Source organism: Lepus europaeus, chromosome 10, assembly GCF_033115175.1.
Source record: "Lepus europaeus isolate LE1 chromosome 10, mLepTim1.pri, whole genome shotgun sequence".
Taxonomy (NCBI): domain Eukaryota; kingdom Metazoa; phylum Chordata; class Mammalia; order Lagomorpha; family Leporidae; genus Lepus; species Lepus europaeus.
The window spans coordinates 124,950,693-124,970,779 of record NC_084836.1 but is presented as its reverse complement, the minus strand read 5'-3'; the positions used below and the strand labels follow the sequence as shown (position 1 = coordinate 124,970,779).

Sequence of the window (20,087 nt, the reverse complement as noted above, 5' to 3'; positions counted from 1 at the left end):
CGTCTTCGTCCTGTTCCTGCGTACCCAGCGTGCCACTCACCCCACTGGCGCCTTCAGGTCAGGGGATGCCCCTCACCGGTGCCATGCGAAGACAGCAGCAGACAGCTCACCACCAGTGCCCGAGGGACGCTGGCCCTCGCCCCAGCCCGGCCTCGCCCGTCAGGTATGGCTCGGCTGCTGGCAGCACTTCTCTCCAGCACGCCAGGGCACGCGCCTCCTCTCTGCACCAGGACACCGCAGAGGGGTGGCCAGGAGCGAGCACCCGAGGACGGTCCCGGTATGGCGCTGCCACCTCTGCCAGACGCACGGTGCCTCGGCAGTTCTGGGCCCACCCACAACCGGCTTCCAGCACTGCTCCAGCGAGGTCCACTCCAGGGGTCCAGGGCTGTGCTTTGGGCTGCACGAGCCCCACCCCGCGCCTGTGAGCAGGCCCCAGTGGGTGCCCAGAGGGGGACACTTGCCCAGCTGGGGACAGCGAGGCGGGAGCTGAGAAGCCAGCACCAGCGCTGCAGTGGGGGGCACTCAGGCTGCTCCTGTCAGGGCCGGGGCCTCCCTGTCCTCACACAGGTGGCTCCCCATCACCGGGGGCCACGCCAGCAGCCCCGCAGGTCCTGGGTGACACCACTGTCACTACCACAGCCTTCTGCACTCCCGTGAGGCCCCAGAGACAAAAGGCTGCGTGCGATGATTCAAACATCATTCTTGAAACCAAAGAGAAACCTTTATTTCCAACAGAACTGCCTGGCAGAGACGGCTCGCCGGTCCACTAGGAACGCCTCTCACCACACACAGCACCAAAATATATATATTTAAAAAACTGAAACCACAGCCCAGCCCTCACACACACCCGGGCCGAACTCAAGACCCTCACGCGGAGTCACCTTAGAATCAGGATTTACAAATTTATATATTCTTCCTATGAAAAAACAGAGAAACAAACAAAGGAAGGAAAACTGGCAGACGCAGGCCTGGTGAGCCAGGAGCCCCGAGGGCCGGGCGGCCTCCAGGCCCGCAGACGGCCACGCAGGGCCCAGCGCCACCGGCTGAGAGTCCCGGGGAAGCGGCGCAGGGCAGGACGAGCCCCGGCGCCTCTCCGCAGCCCTGCAGGTGGCGTCCTCCCGCCCCGAGGGCGGCGCTTCCCTTTAGAGACGCTGGGTCAGAGAACAGCACGGGCCGAGGGGTGGCTCCCGCGGCGGGGCCGGGCCCTACTTGGGCTCCTCGATCATGCCCTTGCTGAGGTCTGTCATTTTGGGGTACTTCACCTTCTTCTGGTCCAGCTCATTCTGGGCCCAGAGCAGCAGCTTCAGCAACTTGGCCAGCTTGGGCGTCGACTCCCGGTTCTCGTAGTCCAGCACAGCCTGGTTGACTTCACTCCACACCTGGCAAAGGAACACAGCCGTGTGGTCCGCACACGCGTGCAGGGTCTGTGCGCCCTGACCGTGAGCCACCTGTGGGACCGCGGGGCACCAGCGGGGCGTCACGCCGCCCTGCCAGGTCAGTGCCAGCAGCTTTGCGAGGGGCAGCCGGGTTAAGCCTTTGCCTGCAGCGCTGGCCGGCTTCCCACGTGGGTGCTGCTTCGAGCCCCGGCTGCTCCACTCCCAGTCCAGCCCCTGCTGTGGCCTGGGAAAGCAGAAGACGGCCCAAGTGCTGGGGCCCCTGCACCCATGTGGGAGACCCCAAAGAACTTCCGGGCTCCCCGGCCGTTGCAGCAACTTGGGGAGCAAACCAGTGGATGGAAGCTCTGTCTCTCCCTCTCTCTACCAGCTGCTCTGCTCTGAGCCAGTTCCCTGCTAACGCACGTGGGAGGCAGCGGAAGGTGGCCCAAGCTTGGGGCCCTGCACCCACGTGGGAGACCAGCCTGGCCCAGCCCGGGCCACTGTGGCCACTGTGGAGTGAGCCAGTGCGTGGAAGACTGCCATCTTTCTCTGCCACTCTGCCTGTCAAAGATTACAAAAGCCAGCCTCAGCAAGACACCTCAGGTGGACCTTGGGGATGGGCGGTCATTCTAGGCCAGGACAGGGAGGACAGAGCCCGGGCACCAGCGGGGACAGGAGTGGCAGGGAGGGAAGTCTCAGAGCAGAGCGCGACGGTCAGGACATGGACTGCTTTCTGGGAGGAAGGCGGGGGCGCACGGGCAGCAGCACAGGAGCCGGAATGGCGCCGGCCCGGCTTCAGCGGGAGGGCAGGTGCAGACACGGCCTCACAACGCGTCCCGGCCAGCGGCCCTGCCCGGCTCCTAGGGCGGCCCCTCCCCTCCGTGCCCCCCTCCTCGGGCGGCCCCTCCCCTCCGTGCCCCCCTCCTCGGGCGGCCCCTCCCCTCCGTGCCCCCCTCCTCGGGCGGCCCCTCCCCTCCGTGCCCCCCTCCTCGGGTGGCCCCTCCCCTCCGTGCCCCCCCAGGGCGGCCCCTCCCCTCCGTGCCCCCCCTAGGGCGGCCCCTCCCCTCCGTGCCCCCCCAGGGCGGCCCCCCCGTGCCCTCCCCCACCTTCTGCCTCTGCATGGTGTGCAGCAGGTCCCCGAAAGGTGACTCCTCGGGGCTGTCGAAGGCCAGCAGGGCCAGCGTGCGCTCCATCTCCGTGAGGCACTCCCTGCTCTCCTCGCCCTGCTCCGCCAGCTGCGTCTGCGCGAACTCCAGGGCCGCCTCCGTCTCGCGCTGGCGGATCAGCTCGATCAAGTGCTGCTGCTGTGGACGGCGAGAGAGCCAGGCTCAGCAGCAACGCCGCGGGGCTCGGCCCGGCTGCGGAACAGCGGGGGAAGCCGCCGGCGGCAGTGCCGGCGTCCCTTATGGGTGTCGACTTGGGTCCCGGCTGCTCCACTTTCCGATCCGGCTCCCTGCTATGGCCCGGGAAAGCAGTGGCAGCAGCCCAGCTGCTTGGGCCCTGCACCCGCGTGGGAGACCTGAAGAAGCTCCCGGCTCCTGGCTTCGGGTCAGCTCAGCTCCGGCTGCTGTGGCCATTTGGGGAGTGAACCAGCGGATGGAAGACCTCTCTCTCTCTCTCTCTCCCTGCCTCTCTCTACTCAGCTTTTCATATAAGTATGTGTGTATGTAAAAAAAAAGATCCCGTTAAAAAAAGCCCATCTCAAAGGAAGGCCTGGAGTTCTCACGCCAGCGTTTCAATAGGAAAGACAGCTCCCACAGTGGGGACGGGGAGCAGGCCCCGCCCGCCCGCCCGCCCGCTCACCTGCAGGTGGAAGTACAGGTAGCGGTTGGTGTCCAGGAGCTCGGGGTGCAGGCTGTTGATCAGCGCGATGGCCTCCTGGATGCGCCCTTTCAGGATCAGCTCCCGGATCTTGATCCGCTCGTCCAGGGTTTCCAGGTCCACGCTCGGCTCGATTCCAGATTCCACGCGGAATTTCTCCGCTGCTTCCTTAAAGCCCTCTGAGAAGGAAAACCGTCCTCACTGCTGGCAGTCCACAGGGCGCCAGCGGGGCTGTGCACGCGGAGCTGGGACGTGGGGCTGTCCACAGGGCTCTGTGCACGGAGCTCTGGACGTGGGGCTGTACACAGGGCTCTGTGCACGGAGCTCTGGACGTGGGGCTGTACACAGGGCTCTGTACACGGAGCTCTGGACGTGGGGCTGTCCACAGGGCTGTGTACATGGAGCTCTGGATGTGGGGCTATACACAGGGCTCTGTACACGGAGCTCTGGGCGTGGGGGCTGTACACAGGGCTGTGTGCACGCGGGGGCTGTACGCGGAGCTCTGGACGTGGGGCTGTACACAGGGCTCTGTACGCGGAGCTCTGGACGTGGGGCTGTACACAAGGCTGTGTGCATGTGGGGGCTGTACACAGGGCTCTGTACGCAAAGCTCTGGACGTGGGGGCTGTACACTTGGCTCTGTACACGGAGCTCTGGACGTGGGGGCTGTACACTTGGCTCTGTACACGGAGCTCTGGACGTGGGGGCTGTACACAGGGCTCTGTGCACGGAGCTCTGGACGTGGGGGCTGTACACAGGGCTCTGTACACGGAGCTCTGGACGTGGGGGCTGTACACAGGGCTGTGTACATGGAGCTCTGGATGTGGGGCTATACACAGGGCTCTGTACACGGAGCTCTGGGCGTGGGGGCTGTACACAGGGCTGTGTGCACGCGGGGGCTGTACGCGGAGCTCTGGACGTGGGGCTGTACACAGGGCTCTGTACGCGGAGCTCTGGACGTGGGGCTGTACACAAGGCTGTGTGCATGTGGGGGCTGTACACAGGGCTCTGTACGCGGAGCTCTGCACATGGGGCTGTACACAGGGCTCTGTGCACGGAGCTCTGGACGTGGGGGCTGTACACAGGGCTCTGTGCACGGAGCTCTGGACGTGGGGCTGTACACAGGGCTCTGTGCACGGAGCTCTGTACGCAGGGGCTGTACACAGGGCTCTGTGCACGGAGCTCTGGACGTGGGGGCTATACACAGGGCTCTGGACGTGGGGGCTGTACACAGGGCTGTGTGCATGCGGGGGCTGTACACAGGGCTCTGTACACGGAGCTCTGTACGCGGGGGCTGTACACGGAGCTCTGTACGCGGGGGCTGTACATGGGGAAGCCTGGTGGCCTCAGACGGCCGCTGCTGCAGTCCCCACTCTGCAAGGCACGTGGTGAGGCCATGTCTGTGATGGACACGCTATGCCCTGTGCCTCAGTACTCTCCACCCCCTGCAAACGCTCCGACCCACCACCTGTCAGAAGGGCTGGCAGCACGGGACCCCTTCCTGGGGTACGAGCGCAGTGCAGAGCTGGCTCCCGGTGAGGACGAGGCGCTGGCCAGGTCCCCAGGGCTGAGGGGCCCTGGGGCCGGCTCCGCTCAGCGCCCTGCGCCCCTCCCTGCCGCCTACACTTCCTCCCTCCCGCCACGCGCAGCACGGCCCTGAGGACGGCCCCAGCCTGTGGACTGGCCGGTGTCGCTCACCACACGCACCAGGAGCAATGGGTCACTCGGGCTTCGGGGGCCCCGGGAGACGAAGTTCCTGGTTACCCAGCCGTGAAGCTGTCACAGACCAAGAGCCGGGGCTCCGCTTCAGGTCTGACCGGGGACAGTGGTGTCACCTCCCCAGAAGGCGGCCTCGCGCCGAGGCACAAACCTGCTTCCACGCGGGCTCGGCACAACACAGCTTCCTCACGGCGCCTTCCGGGCTCCCGCTCAAGAGCTCCGGTGTGCCCCCCGGGGAAGTTACCTGTGACCAGGTAGTTCATGATGAGCCGGTTCATGTCCGCCCGCTGCACGTGCAAGTTGTTCAGCTTCTCCATCCACTCGTCCTTCGTGATGTCGTCGGGCTTTTCTGCATAGCTCATTCTGACTTATTTCTACGGGAAAAATAAACCCAGAAAGACTCGCGGGAGCCTGCGGCCAGCTCCGAAAACGCTCAGCAGGGGCAGGAGGGAGAGCCTGGGACGCCAGCAGGAGGCCGGGTGTTTGGCAGCCACGATGCATGCGAGGCCAGGAGGCCGGCTCGGCTCAGGGGCAGGAGGCCGGCTCGGCTCAGGGCCAGGAGGCCCCGTGAGCCAGGGAGGCGTTCAGCTGTCCACCAGGCGCAGGGGACGGCCACAGGCGGCAAAGCCACAGCCGCACGGCCAGATGCAGGTGCCGAGGAGGCTGTGGACCCACACCTCCAGCCGACGCCGCCCCCCTGCTAACACCGGGACAGCGGCCCTGCACCCACGCGGGAAAGCAGACACGCGCGCCCCCCTGCTAACACCGGGACAGCGGCCCTGCACCCACGCGGGAAAGCAGACACGCGCGCCCCCCTGCTAACACCGGGACAGCGGCCCTGCACCCACGCGGGAAAGCAGACACGCGCCCCCCTGCTAACACCGGGACGGCGGCCCTGCACCCACGTGGGAAAGCAGACACGTGCCCCCCTGCTAACACCGGGACAGCGGCCCTGCACCCACGCGGGAAAGCAGACGCGCGCGCCCCCCTCCTAACACCGGGACAGCGGCCCTGCACCCACGCGGGAAAGCAGACACGTGCCCCCCTGCTAACACCGGGACGGCGGCCCTGCACCCACGCGGGAAAGCAGACGCGCGCGCCCCCCTCCTAACACCGGGACAGCGGCCCTGCACCCACGCGGGAAAGCAGACACACGCGCCCCTCCTAACACCGGGACGGCGGCCCTGCACCCACGCGGGAAAGCAGACACACGCGCCCCTCCTAACACCGGGACGGCGGCCCCGCACCCACGCGGGAAAGCAGACACGCGTGCCCCCTGCTAACACCGGGACGGCGGCCCTGCACCCACGCGGGAAAGCCGACACGCGTGCCCCCTGCTAACACCGGGACGGCGGCCCCCGCACCCACGCGGGAAAGCAGACACACGCCCCCCTCCTAACACCGGGACAGCGGCCCTGCACCCACGCGGGAAAGCAGACACGCGTGCCCCCTGCTAACACCGGGACGGCGGCCCTGCACCCACGCGGGAAAGCCGACACGCGTGCCCCCTGCTAACACCGGGACGGCGGCCCCGCACCCACGTGGGAAAGCAGACACGCGCGCCCCCTGCTAACACCGGGACAGCGGCCCCGCACCCACGCGGGAAAGCAGACACACGTGCCCCCTGCTAACACCGGGACAGCGGCCCCCGCACCCACGTGGGAAAGCAGACGCGCGCCCCCCTCCTAACACCGGGACAGCGGCCCCCGCACCCACGTGGGAAAGCAGACGCGCGCCCCCCTCCTAACACCGGGACAGCGGCCCTGCACCCACGCGGGAAAGCAGGCGCACTTCTTTCCTAACACCGGGATGGCGGCCCCCGCACCCACGCGGGGACGCAGACACGCGCGCCCCCTGCTAACACCGGGACAGCGGCCCCCGCACCCACGCGGGAAAGCAGACACGCGCCCCCTTCCTAACACCGGGACGGCGGCCCCGCACCCACGCGGGAAAGCAGACGCGCGCGCCCCCCTCCTAACACCGGGACAGCGGCCCTGCACCCACGCGGGAAAGCAGACGCGCGCGCCCTCCTCCTAACACCGGGACGGCCCCCCCGCACCCACGCGGGGACGCAGACACGCGCGCCCCCCTCCTAACACCGGGACGGCGGCCCCGCACCATCCACACCCGCTCCGCAGGGGCCGAAGCTGGGCGGTTTCGGCCTCCGGGTAGCGTGGACCAAGCGCTCGGTCCCGGAGCCGCGGGCGCCCACCCCGCGGCGGCCCCCGCACTCAGGCGCAGCTCCGCGGCGGCCGCGACGCGGGACGGACGCGGGCTCCCGGGCCGCCTGGGCGCCACGCGCGGCGCGGACGTCACGGTGCACGCAGCAAAGCCCGCGCCGAGCCGCGCCAGCCCACGGAGACGCTGGCCCGCGCGCACGGGTCCGAGCCGCAGGGCGAGTCTGGGTCGGGCCCGCGGCTCGGCCCGCAGACGCCACGCAGGGGCGGGGAGGCGGCCGGCGCCCGAGGCCCGGCCGGGCCGGCCAAGCCGGCCAGTCCACCCCCGCCGCTCCCACGCGGAGGCCGGGCTGCGTCCGGAGCCCCGCGCCGGCCCGGCTCGCCCGGCGACCCCCGTCCCGCACAAGGCCCCGCTCCTCCGCCACGCGGGCGCGGGTTCCAGGCTCGGCCGGGGGGCGGCCGCCCGGGCTGGCGCGACTCCAACCCCGGGGGCGCTGCCCCCACCCCGACTCCAGGCCCCGAGGCCCAGGCACCTGCGCCGACCTTTGACCCCCGGGACCACCCCTCTCCCTCCCCACCCCCCCGGCGCGGGGTCAAGCCGGCCCAGCCCGGCCCCCGCCCCGGCCCGCCCCGGCCCCGGCCCGCCCGGGCCCGCCGCAGCCATCTTACCGTGCGGATCCCGCCTCCCGCGCGATCGGTCTGGCGAAGGCGGAGGCTCCGCGGCCGCTCCCGGGCCGGGGCGGGGCGGCGGCGGCGGGGGCGCCCGAGCGGGGCGGAGGCGGAGGCCGCGGCGCGGGCGGGGGCGGGGCGGGGAGCGGGGCCGCAGACGCACCGGCGGCCGCCCCTCAGCCACCTCTCGCGAGACCGCGCGAGCCGGCAGCCAATGGGGAGCGCTCCCGCGAGGGGCCGAGGCGGGCGGCCGCCGGAAGCGCAGGCCCCGGCTTCCGCTCCTGCGCAGAGCGTCCCCGCCGGTGCCCTCGCTCTACGGGTTGGCGCGAGAGTCAAAAGGCGTCGGCGGGCGGCGGGCAAGATGGCGGCCGCGGAGGCGTCCGAGCGCGGAGTCCTCGCGCCCTGACGGGACGTCTCGACCGAGTCGGCGGCGAAGGTCCCAGCTCCTCTCGCGTCGTCTGTGTGAGGCCGGTGGGGACGGGGCGGGCGGGCGGCCAGAGGAAGCTGTGGCGCCCGAGACCCTGAGGGAGCCCCCGGCTGGCGGCCTGCCAGGGCTGCGTCCCCGGGCGCCGGAGAGCGGCCGCCGGGCCGGGCTGTCGCGCGGGCGCCCTCGTCGGCGGTGGGGGCCGGTTCCTTGGGGGTGGCTGGCCGGGCGCCGGGGAGCGCGACCTCCGCTGCGGCCGGCGGGGCCGGGCGTGCTCGGTGGCCTGGCCTCGGGTCCGAGAGCGCCGGGGAGGGGGCGCTTGCGGGGCGTGCGCGGACGGCCCGCGGCCTGGACCCGCGCTAGAGGCAGCGTGGAGGCCTCGGGGCCGCGTGGTCCTCGGCGAACGGCTTAGCTGTCGGCTCGGGGGTGCGGGGCGGGGCCGACCCCGAGCCTGGCCCGTGGGTGCCTGCACGCGCGGGGTCCCGAGCCGCCTGCCTGGGCGGCGGGGGCGGCGGGAGCGCAGTGAGCCCGCGGGGGCCGTGATGGAGCCCTGCCGGGACCGCGCGGCCCCGCGACTGCAGAGCCCGGGAGGCGGGGACGCTGGCCCGCCCGGTTCCCCCGCTGGCTCCCCCGGCCTGCTCGGGGCCAGGCAGGCGGCTGCGACCCCGAGGAGCTGCCGTGCTCTGAGAGCTCCGCGGTCACGCGGGGCTGTGGGAACCGCGGTGTTGCCGTGGGTGTTTCTCACTCAAGATCCGAGCGCTGCTTGTGGCTCGGACCCCAGGGCTCGCCCCGCCCCCGCCTCGGGTCCCCGCCGTGGCGGCGTCCGTGCCGAGCCAGGGGGCCGGGTGGTCTGGTCGCGCTCCGCCCGCACCGGATTTTATGTCCGCGTCTACACGGCGCTGTGGGACTGCACTGCTCCTGTCGCAGCTTCTTTGGTTGGGAAAGGGCAAGGATGATAGCTACATCTTAGAAGACGTGTTTGTTCGAGAAGCGCAGTTACAGAGAGAGGGAGGGAGAGAGAGAGAGGGAGGGAGGGAGAGAGAGAGAGAGAGAGAGAGAGAGAGAGAGAGGGAGGGAGGGAGGGAGGGAGAGAGAGGGGGGGGGGATCTTCTGTCCGCTGCTTCACTCCCAACTGGCCGCAACGGCCAGAGCTGGGCTGATCCGAAGCCAGGAGCTTCCTCCGGGTCTCCCATGGGCGCTGGGCCCAAGCACTTGGGCCGTCTTGTACTGCCTTCCCAGGCCACAGCAGAGAGCTGGATCGGAAGTGGAGCAGCCGGGACTCGAACCAGTGGCCATATGGATGGGGGTCCAAGGCTAATATTTATTTGTAAACATTTAACTCCAGACCAGCGGGTTCTGGGGGGCGGTGTGGAGAGACCCTCAGCGGCCTGGGCTCCACCTTTCCCTGTTTCAATGCGCGGAGTTCGGCTGCGTGGAGCGGTGGCACCGCAGGCCTTCTGCTAGCTGCCGGCCATGCTGACTCGGGGTTAGGATCCATGAGCGCCTTCAGGAGTAAAAAATAACGGTCAGGGCTTCCAGATACACGGCGAACCCCGCCTCGTCACCCGACACCGCTCTGGTAGTTGTTTTGTTTTGTTTTGTTTTGTTTTGTTTTTGACAGGCAGAGTGGACAGTGAGAGAGAGGCAGAGAGAAAGGTCTTCCTTTGCCGTTGGTTCACCCCCCAATGGCTGCAGCGGCTGGCGCACCGTGCTGATCCGAAGCCAGGAGCCAGGTGCTTCTCCTGGTCTCCCATGGGGTACAGGGCCCAAGCACTTGGGCCATCCTCCACTGCACTCCCAGGCCACAGCAGAGAGCTGGCCTGGAAGAGGGGCAACCGGGACAGAATCCGGCGCCCCGACCGGGACTAGAACCCGGTGTGCCGGCGCCGCAAGGCGGAGGATTAGCCTAGTGAGCCGCGGCGCCGACCCCTGTTAGTTTTTCTGTTTATTTATTCTCCACTTATTTGCTGTTGGAAAGAGGAACTTTTGTATGTCTGATTTTTCATTTTTTTGCACGACCCTAAAATGCAACAAAATTCTTGGCTCTCCACTTGTGGACAGAGATACACAGATCTTATTTTTCCTTTGGACAGGTCAGCTTTTAAATTTTATTTTATTATTATTTTTTTATTTGACAGGCAGAGTTAGACAGTGAGAGAGAGACAGAGAGAAAGGTCTTCCTTCCGTTGGTTCACCCCCCAAATGGCCGCCACGGCTAGTGCTGTGCCGACCCAAAGCCAGGATCCGGGTACTTCCTCCTGGTCTCCCATGCGGGTGCAGGGCCCAAGCACCTGGGCCATTCTCCACTGCACTCCTGGGGCACAGCAGAGAGCTGGACTGGAAGAGGGGCAGCTGGGACTAGAACCTGGCGCCCATATTGAATGCCGGCGCCGCAGGCGGAGGATTAACCAAGTGAGCCATGGTGCCTGGCCCAGCTTTTAAATTTTAGAAGCAGGTGGTTTGATTCTAGCACGAGAGGGGCCGTTTATGGATGTTGATTTGCTGAAATTCGGAACGGAACTGAGTTCCCTTTTGCGCATCCTTGGACCCCCCCCCCGGGGGGGGGCGCCAGTCATTCTGGCCGTGTCTCCCCGACCACATTCCTGATGTCACCGCTTTGTTCTTGGGCTCCTTTACCCCGAGTTCCTGTTCTGAACAAGCCCTAAGTCTGGACGGGCGGTAATCTCAGTATTTTAATGTGGGGGGAAATCTTCAGGGGCATGCGTGGTGTAGCTGGTTAAGCCTCTGCCTGTAGCGCCGGCACCTGTATGGGTGCCAGTTTGTGTCCTGGTGCTCCACTTCCCGTCCAAGCTGCTGTCCTGGGAAAAGCAGGAGATGGCCCAGGGTTTGTGTCTCTGCCACCCCCGTGGGAGACCCAGACGAGGCTCCCAGCTCCTGGCTCCAGCCTGGGGAGTGAGCCAGCAGGTGGAAGATCTCTCTGTCTCTGTAAATCTGACTTTCGGATAAATAACTATTTTTTTAAAATCTTCGGTTGTAGCCTCGCGTTGTCTCTGGCAGCCCCGAAGCCCGCACTCCAGGGCAGTGTGGTCAGAGAGGACACGGGGTGGCGTCCTGCCCACCCCCACTGTGTCGAGAACTTGCACTTTGTTTCTAAGATTGATTTTGAAAGGCAGAGTTAGAGAGACGGAGAGGACTTCCATTGGTTGATTCACTTCCCAAACGGCCTCAATGGCCAGGGCTGGGCCAGGCTAAAGCCAGGAGCCTGGAACTCCAACCTGGTCTCCCACGTGGGTGCAGGGGCCCAAGCACTTGGGCCGTCGTCTTCTACTGCTTTCCCAGACCACAGCAGGGAGCTGGATAGGAAGTCCACAGCCAGCACTGGAGCCGGCACTCAGACGGTGGCCTGACCCACTGTGCCCCGTCTCACCTCCTGGAAATGCCCGTCTGCTGGTGCAACCCAGGAGGCCTGTGGGTCCGCGGCCCCTCTGCCTGTGAGCCGGGACCCCTTCCCGTGGGCGTCTGGAAGGCAGCGCTGTCTCCTCGGCTGTATCTGGTGTCTTGCTCTGAAGACAGCCGGTGAATAGGATTCTCACGCCCGGTACTGACTCCGTGTTCCCTGCCGTTGGTTTTATTTGCGTCTCCTTGGACTTGAAGGGAAAACCCATACGTCGCGGGAGCCTGCAGGCCCTCACAGGTGCGGGGCTAGGAGCGTCCAGGTAGCGAGCGGGGCTTGCTGTTACAGAGGATGTAAGAATCCCGGGAGATGGGGGACCTGCCCCTCACAGACCGCGTCCTGTGAGAGCTCTCTCCGCCTCGGTGGCCGCGGCTGGCGCAGGAGCCGTCCCCTCGCTGCTTCTCTGGGGAGGAGAGGTGGCGGCCGCGCTGGCGCAGCTCGGTGAACGAACTGTGTGCGTTTGCCTCCTCCGCTCCCCGCCCCTTCACGTCTATTCGTTCGCCTAAAAGAACACGGGTGTGACGCTGACTTGCTGCTTTGAGCCTGTGGCCGTCCCGGGCCGCAGCTGACGGGCTTGGGCGTTTGTTTCTCTCTGTCTCCTGGCCTTCCCAGTTCCCCTCAGCTCACCACGCGGCCTCCGCACCGCTCCACGGGGGAACGGCCTTCAGCCGCGCTTGGGGAGTGGGCAGTTTCCAGGAAGTCTCCTGGCCCTGCTGGTGGACACAGCAGGTCTGAGAAGGGGGAGCCAGCCCGTGCCGGGCCTGTGCCGCAGGAGGAGCGGGCCTCAGCCCTGGGGAGCTGACGGCTGGCCCCTGCCTGGCCCAGTGTCTCATAGCCAATGCTGCGCCCCTGCCCCGGGATGGGGTGGTTTTGTCATTGCTTTTCCGTTGCCTTTTTCTTTTTGTTTGTTTGAAAAGCAGAGTTAGGAGAGACAGGGCTCTGCCATCCACGGGCTCACTCTCCAAGTGGCCACAGCAGCCAGGGCTGGGCCAGGCTGAAGACAGGAGCCAGGAGCGCCATCGGGATCTCCCAGACTGCTTTCCCAGATGCATTAGCAGGGAGCTGGACGGGAAGTGGAGCAGCCGGGACTTGCACCGGTGGCTTAACCTGCTAGGCCACAGCGCCGGCCACTGTCCTCCACCAGTGCTGGGGGCACAACCCGAGCGCCAGCACCGGGCCCTGGCACACCATGCGAGCAGCCCCGAGGATGGACAGCTTGGCCATGAGACATGTCCAGTAGTCCTGTCCTTGGCCAAACAGCGAAGGGCCATCCACCACCCTGGGCTGGGGCAGACCTGGGGTTGCCGTGAAGTCACAATAAAGCGAGCTTTCTGCTGGAGCAGCCACAGTGTCTTCCTTTGGGGTCTGACCCCGCCCCCTGCCTCCCCAGCCACAGCCTGCTGTCAGTCAGCCGAACTTTGCAGATCCGGGGCATTTGGGGAGAAGTTTTTTCCCTAGATTTATTTTATTTGAAAGGTAGAGGGAGTGGGACAGAGCTGTCTCCATCCGCTGGTTCACTCCTCAAATGGCCACACGGCCAGGCTGGGGCCGGGCGTCTCCAGCATGGGCCCAGGCACATTGGGGGGACCTGGACCAAAAGTGGAGCAGCTCGGACTGAAACCAGCGACCCCGTGGTCTTGGGCGCGTTTCTGGAGCCCGTGTTGTGCTGCAGTGGGTAGGCTGCTGAGCGGGGCTGGTTCGAGTCCCGGCTGCTCCACTTCCAGTCCCGCTTCCTGCTGATGGGCCCGCAGTGACCGAGGTGGAAGCTCGCTCGCTCTCTCCCCTTCTAACTTAAATACATAAAGCGACTCAGCTGTGGGTTCCGCCAGTGCCCGCTGAGGGCTGACAGAGCGCAGGGCAGGCGGGGTCCCGCCCCGGGCCTCGGCCCCTCTGCCGGTCCTGCGCAGCCGCGTGCCCGGCAATGCCCAGCCTGCAGCCACGGGGAGGCTGGGGGCCGTCAGCCTTTCGGCTTCTGCACTGCCCGCTGCCCATATCTGAGGGCAGGACAGAAGCGTCCACTCCAGTGGGGCCTGCGCAGCCCCCCCGCGACGGCAGAGCGCCCCGGGCCCCCGCAGCCTGAGCACGCAGGCTCCGCACGCCCCACCCCCGGCTTGGGCCACGGTGCAGCCCGGGGCAGGGGGAGCGCGGCTGGTCTTCCTTGACGCCCCTGACGCCCACGCGGCGCGGGACGACCCGGCCCGCCTGCAGCTTTAACCCCCGAGCTCGGGAGGACAGCCCCGGAGGAAGCAAGGCCTCGCTCTGGGCGGCGAACCCTGAGGGCGCCCGCACCGGGGGGCGGGGCGGGGCCTGATTTCCGCCCGCCGCGCGGGAGCGCCGCTCTGGCCGCCGCGTCTCGGTGGTTGGCCTCCGCCCGCCGCGCGGGGGCGCCGCTCTGGCCGCCGCGTCTCGGTGGCCGGTTGCCTTTTCCGAGACGCTCGGAGGGCTTGGCCGGAGACCCTGGAGGCTTGCGGCTGCGGTGAGTGGCGACCCGGGCGCCGGGCTGAGGGAGGCAGCCGCCATGCGGGCTGCCGGGGATAGCAGGACGGGCCCCGTCGGGCCTGGGGCCGCGGGCCGCGCTAAGCCGCCCGCGGAGAAGATGGCGGCGCGGGGGCGGCGGGCCGGCCGGGGGCCGCGGGCCTCACGAACGCAGCCGTGTGAGCTGGGGGCGGGCGGGCAGAGGCCGGCCCGGCGCCCCTGCCTCCGGTGGAGCTCTCGGCGTCCGCGCAAGGCCGCGGCCTCCCTCGTGGTCCGACTCCGCCTGCCGACGGCGGGAGCGGCCCAGAGAGCCGCGCCTGGACCCCGCCCTGGCCCCTCCGCTCGGCCGGGGCCGCACGTTTGGCTGCCGAGACCCTGGACGGAGAAGGCCGGCCTGGACCCCGCCCTGGATCCGGGCGCTGCTCCTCCGGCCGGGGCTGGCGGGGCCGCGGGTCCTTGTGTGCACGGCGGCCCCCGCCTCCCCCGAGCACAAGGTCCCTCGGAGCTCGGGCGGCCGCTTTGCCGTGGGAGTGAACCCTCGCTTCTGGTCCCTCAGAGCGGACCCGGTCGTTCAGGTTGGGCCGGCGTCGAGCGCGGCGGTTGTGTCCTGGTGCGAAGTTGAGCGACTGCCAGCCCCGGCCCGGCCCCGGGCGGTGGGGAGGGCGACGGGTGGGTCTTTGATCTCGTTTTCTTGGCGCCGAGGTTTGTGGTCCCGAGTCTCGGCTTGGGCCCGTGCCTGCGGAGAGGTTGCGTTCGGTCCGCGCTTAAGCGGTGCCAGGTGCTGTGGCCCTGCGCCGGGGTCAGCTGTGCGGGCGCCGGGCTCCAGCTGCGGCCTCGTCTCGGAAGTCCGCTACGGACGTGCTCCCTGTGTCGTCTCCTTTTCGCCTTTCTTAGTTTAGGATTTAGAAAGTTGGGTCCCTTCCGATGTAGCTGGCGGCGCTCTCCCTGCGGCCGGCGGGAGCGGCTGGCTCTGTTGGCGGCGTCCGAGTGCAGGGCGCTGGGCCGCGGGCTCTGGCTGGAGCCAGGTGGGCCGCCGGCGGGGGCCTTGCTTCGGTGGACTTGGAGCGGTTGGCCGCCTTGCTTCGGTGGACTTGGGGAGCGAAAGCTCGTTCGGCTGTCGGGGGCTCCCCTCGTGTGGACTTGGGGAGCGGTTGGCCGCCGGCGGGGGCCTTGCTTCGGTGGACTTGGGGAGCGAAAGCTCGTTCGGCTGTCGGGTTTAGAGCCCCGGGTTTGCTTTCTGTGCGGCTGGACGTCCGAGTGGTGTGAACACTCGATAGAGCAGCTTTTCCCCTAAAGTGAGGTTGTTGAAGACAGTGCTTGCACGGGAGGTGGGAGAAGCACCTCTGAGGAGCCCGCGGGCGGGGCCCAGATCTGAGCTGGGTGAGCAGGGCTGGTTTGTCGCCTGTCACTCTGCTGCAGGCTCCTCCCACAGCGGCGACCGCGGGGACACTGCCATCAGTGCTGATGGGAAAGGATCCCGCCTGCCGCTGGACCTCGCGTGTGCCTGCACTCCGCCCGAGTTACCCCCCCCCCCCTGCGGGGCCACGGGGTCGGAGTTGAGCCTCTCCCCGTGCCCACCCAGCACCCCAGGCCCCGGTCCTGCTGGTGGGGACTAGACTGATGACCGGACCGTGGAGGTCGTCTAGGGAGCCGAGGTCCGCATGGCAGGGAAGCGCAGCACCAGGGGTGGCCTTGGGCTGCGCCTGCCCGCGTGCACACTGGCCAGGGACCCTGCGTTTTCCCTCCTTCGCACCTGTGCTGAGTGACGAGCGTCGCTGCTTTTGGCTGGACTCTGTCGCACTCTTGCTCCCTGAGCAAACTGGAGGAGGGCGGTTCCAGCTGGAATGCAGATCTAAAGTCAGTTCTTCCCTTTCGATTTCCTGTGTCCTTAGGCCTTAGGCGGCGGGGGGAGGGGGGAGGTGAGGAGCTGTGCCCTTCTAATCCCACCCAGCAGCCCTCTGGAGGCGGTGCCCTTACTGCCCCCTGCAGCCTGGCGGTGACCCTTGGCCCTCTGCGTGGGCGGGAGGCGTAGAAGTTACTCCTTTTTAAACACCTTGGAGTAGTAAGCCCGTGATACCCTTGAACTCCCTGCGCTGGCTGGGAGGGTGGGAGAGGTGCCCGTTTCCTGCCTGGCAGTAGCATTGTCATGCAGGCACTCAGCTTCGGCTCCTGCGGGAGGGGCAGGGAGGGCAGGGGAGCTGGTGTTGTGCTGATGGCACCTGGAGCCACCCTGGGAGGTGGGTTCCTTTTGGTGGCTGAACTGTGGTGACTCAGCGAAGTCTTTGCTAAGGCAGAGCTGCTGTCCCAGGCACACCGGCCCCTGAGATGAGAGCTCCCAGGTGCTGAAAGGGACAGCGCTTTAGCGCGTGACCAGCAGGTAGGGTGGCCGTGCGGAGCGGGCGCACTCAGGATCAGGATGGAGCCCCAGGACCCAGGGACCCCGGGCCTTTCTTCTTGAGCACCCCCACCTCTGATGGGCCACGGGTTCCTTGTTTTTTGTTTTTGTTGTTTTTTTCTTTTTTCTTTCAAGATTTATGTATTTAAGAGTTGAGGGTGGGGGGAGTGGATTGTCCATCCTCTGGTTCACTCCCCAGATGACTGCAGTGGTCTGGAGCCGGAGCCGTCTCCTGGTCTCCCACGTGGGTGCAGGGCCCAAGGACTTGGAGCATCCTCCACTGCTTCCCCAGCCATAGCAGGGAGCTGGATGGGAAGAGGAGCGGCCGGGACTCCCATGGTGTCTTAAGGAGGATGACTCCTGCTCTCCTTAGGAAGCTGCTGCCAGCTCCTCACATGCTGTTGGTGGGAAGGTAGCGGTACAACCGTTATGGGGAACACAGGTGTTTCTTAAAAGCTACAGATGGAGCTGCCCTGTGATCCGGGAATCCCGCTCCTGGGTGCAGCACTGTTCACACAGCCAGGTCCACTGGGACGTGCAGGTGCAAGGGCGAGAGCTGTCATGTGGGTGAGGCTGGAGCCGTCAGGTTCAGTGGAATGAGTAGGCACGGAGACAGTGGCTGTGTGCCCTTGGGTGGGAAAGCTCATGCGCAGGAGGCCGTGTGTCCCGGTTTGCCTTCATCCAGTGTCCACATGGCAACACCTGTGCCCTAGACACAGGTGAATTTTAGGTATTGGTTACAAAAATTCTTAGGTGGGAGAGCACCCATCACCCTGGGATGTAGGATTTGGGCCAGCACTTCTGTAAACTGTGTTTTCCTACTTGCCGAGAGACGAGTTAGGGGTGGTGTCGAATCATTCGAGAACAGGGGGCGCCTCTCCTTTTTCCTGTTCAGTGAAATCCTTGAGAGCCTTTGGGGAGGTGGCTTCCGGCCCGCGTTGCCCTCAGAGGTCACTGGTCCTGCACCAGGCGAGGAGGGGTGCTGTTTGTGCACTTACCTAGCTGGTTCAAGCACAGACGTTTCCCTCGTGAGAAACTTGGTGGGCTTGCTCCCAAGTGTCCATGGGGACTGAGGGCAGAAGTGTGGGCCCGCATTGCAGGCCGTAGGGTGAGCACTGTGCACCCAGCCCGTCTGCTCAGCATTTGCTGCTGCGGGCCTGCGTGGTTCTGTTGGGAGGAGGCAGAGTCGGCTCTGGAAATAGTTCCACCTTGGGGGTCGTGTGGAGCTTCTCAGCACGTTCCTAGGAGTGCCTGTCAGTGGAGACTGCGTTACAGCGGCTTGTATTGGCTCACTCTCTTTCTTTAATTCGTTGCAGTCTAAGCTTTTTTAAACGCTATGCTTTCATGCTTGTCTTTCCCCGCATGAGTGGCGTTAGCACAGTCTGGAGTCACACGGCCGCGGCGTCCGGACTGGTCTGGCCTCTGCCCTCGCTCTGGTGAGGGACGCCGGGAAAGCAGTCAGTGTGCTGGGTTCTGATGTAGCTTAAGGAATTGGCTTGTGGGATGGGAACGCGGGGCCAGGTCGGCTGTACCTGCTCTGCGCGTGTCCGGTGTGCTTCTACACCGCTTTCCTGGGTGCGGACAACTGCAGGAAACTGCTTCTTGTTGAGACTCGGGGTGACACCGTGCATGGCGCAGTGGGTAGGCCACCGCCTGCAACACCAGTGTCCTGTATCGGTGCTGGCTTCAGGCTCAGCTGCCCTGCTTCCAGTCCAGCTCCACTGAGAGTCCCTGGGCCCCTGCACCCAACGTGGGAGACCTGGGTGGAGCTCATACCGGCCCAGACCTGGTTGTTGTGGCCATTTAGAGAGTGAACCAGTGCATGGTTTCTCTCTCTTGCTCTTTCAAATAGAAAAAATGGAATACTTGTATTTCAGTCGGACAGTGGAGGGAGTAGGTTCACTGAGATGCAGAGGGGAAATCCGGCCGTCTTGTATTAAGCCAGAGATCTGCAGAGTTATAAGGCAGCCTCCGTTTTTTGAAGATTAATTTACCTGAAAGACAGAGAGGTCTTCCTTCACTAGTTCACTCCCCAAATGACCACAATGGCTGGAGCTGTGCCGATCCGAAGCCAGGAGCTTCTTTCGGGTCTCCCATATTGGTGCAGGGGCCCAAGGACTTGGCCCGTCTTCTACTGCTTTCCCAGGCCATAGCAGAGAGCTGGATCGGAAGTGGAGCAGCTGGGACTCAAACTGGTGCCCATACGGGGTGCTAGCACTGCAGGTGGCAGCTTTATCCGCTACGCCACAGCACTGGCCCAGTCCACAATTTTTGTTACTGGTTTTGGAACTGACATTACTTTTATTTAAAAAAAGTATTAGTGTGTAATGGATTTTTGTATTTTAAATTTAAATTTTTGGAAATATCAGTATATATTCCTCACAAACTAAAGCTCTTTGGAGTCCTCAACTTTTATTTTTTAATTTATTCATTTGAGAGACAAGAGTGAGGAAGGGGAAAGGGGGATCTGTCTACTGGTTTGCTCCCCAAACGCCACAAAGACCAGGGCAGTGAGAGCTGGGGATCCAGTCCAGGTCTCCCGCATGGATGACAGGAACCCGTCTACCTGCAGCCCCCAACTTGAGACAGGACACAGGAGTTCAGAGAAGGGGGTGCCCCTGGTGGGCTCCCAGGGTCTGCATTCTGTGACCTCACAGGCTGCAGGGTCAGAGCTGTCCAGGATGGGGGGGAGGGGTAATCACAAGCTGTCCACACTTGAGCCAGCAGGAGCGGGTCCAGCTGAGCAGAACCTGTGCTCAGAAGCAGAGAGAAGTCAAGTCAGGTCCGTACACGGCTGCTGGCCTGGTTCCCGGTCCGTACACCGCTGCTGGCCTGGTTCCTGGTCCGTACACCGCTGCTGGCCTGGTTCCCGAGATGCCGTCTCTCTCCCTTTGCGTGATTCCAGTTTTGGTGACATTTCCGTGTCATATGGAATTAATGTGTAAAATTAGAAATTTTACTTAATTTGTTTTACTTTTGCCTTATGTGTACTTTATTTTTCTTTTACTTTTGTCTTGATATCTGTGGTTATTTACAAGCTAACTAGAATTTTATAGTTTTGTGTTGAGAAAATTCTGAAGGCAGTTTTGGAGATATGTGGCTGCTCTGGAGGTCCTGTATCTCATTGTAACAGAAGTTATTACGTTTGACAGTGTCAGTTGTCCAGACTCAGATCCAGAGACCCTTATTTTTCAGGTTCACATACGATCGCAGTTTTGAAAAGGGCATCTTTATTTCTGAGAACGCCTTCGTATGTTTGCTTTTATTTGTCAGCGCTCAGTGTGGTGTTGGGAGAACGCAGGTTGAGCTACTGTTTAAGATGTCTGCATCCCATTTCCTAGTCCCAGCTACTCTGTCCTGATCTGGCCTCCTGGTGCCGTGCAGGTGCCAGCAGGTGCCAGCCCAGGTACTTGGGCTCCTGCCATTCGCGTGGGAGACCCAGACACAGCGCCTGGCTCCTGGCCCTGGCACAGCCCAGCCCAGCCCAGGCTGTTCCTGGGGGAGTGAACCAGGAGAGTGTTTGAGCTTTAAAGATTTATTTGAAAAGTAGAGTTGGGTGGGGGGAGATCCTCCATCCGCTGGTTTTACCATCTCTTCCTCCCCAAATGACTGCGGCC

General features: G+C 65.0%; 2 protein-coding genes across 5 annotated transcripts in view; one reads left to right on the top strand and one right to left on the bottom strand.

Annotated features, from left to right (window-relative positions):
* Positions 1–707: 707 nt before the first annotated feature.
* GID8 (GID complex subunit 8 homolog) lies at positions 708–7,868 on the bottom strand. Its single transcript, XM_062204462.1, has 5 exons — positions 7,762–7,868; positions 5,160–5,289; positions 3,180–3,376; positions 2,483–2,680; positions 708–1,379 (listed from the first exon to the last, which is right to left on the bottom strand). The coding sequence occupies exons 2-5, from the start codon at positions 5,275–5,277 to the stop codon at positions 1,206–1,208; spliced, it is 687 nt and encodes a 228-aa protein (XP_062060446.1). The 5' UTR covers positions 5,278–5,289; positions 7,762–7,868; the 3' UTR covers positions 708–1,205.
* Positions 7,869–8,107: 239 nt separating this feature from the next.
* Positions 8,108–20,087, top strand: part of DIDO1 (death inducer-obliterator 1) — a 43,017-nt gene continuing 31,037 nt past the window's right edge. For 2 of the 4 annotated variants that reach the window (XM_062204461.1, XM_062204457.1), the window contains exon 1: positions 8,114–8,223. The gene's annotated coding sequence lies outside the window, so the exon portion shown is untranslated. Of the gene's footprint in view, positions 8,224–13,983; positions 14,077–20,087 lie in introns of those variants that run through there. The other 2 variants (XM_062204460.1, XM_062204459.1) reach the window with 2 other exon arrangements.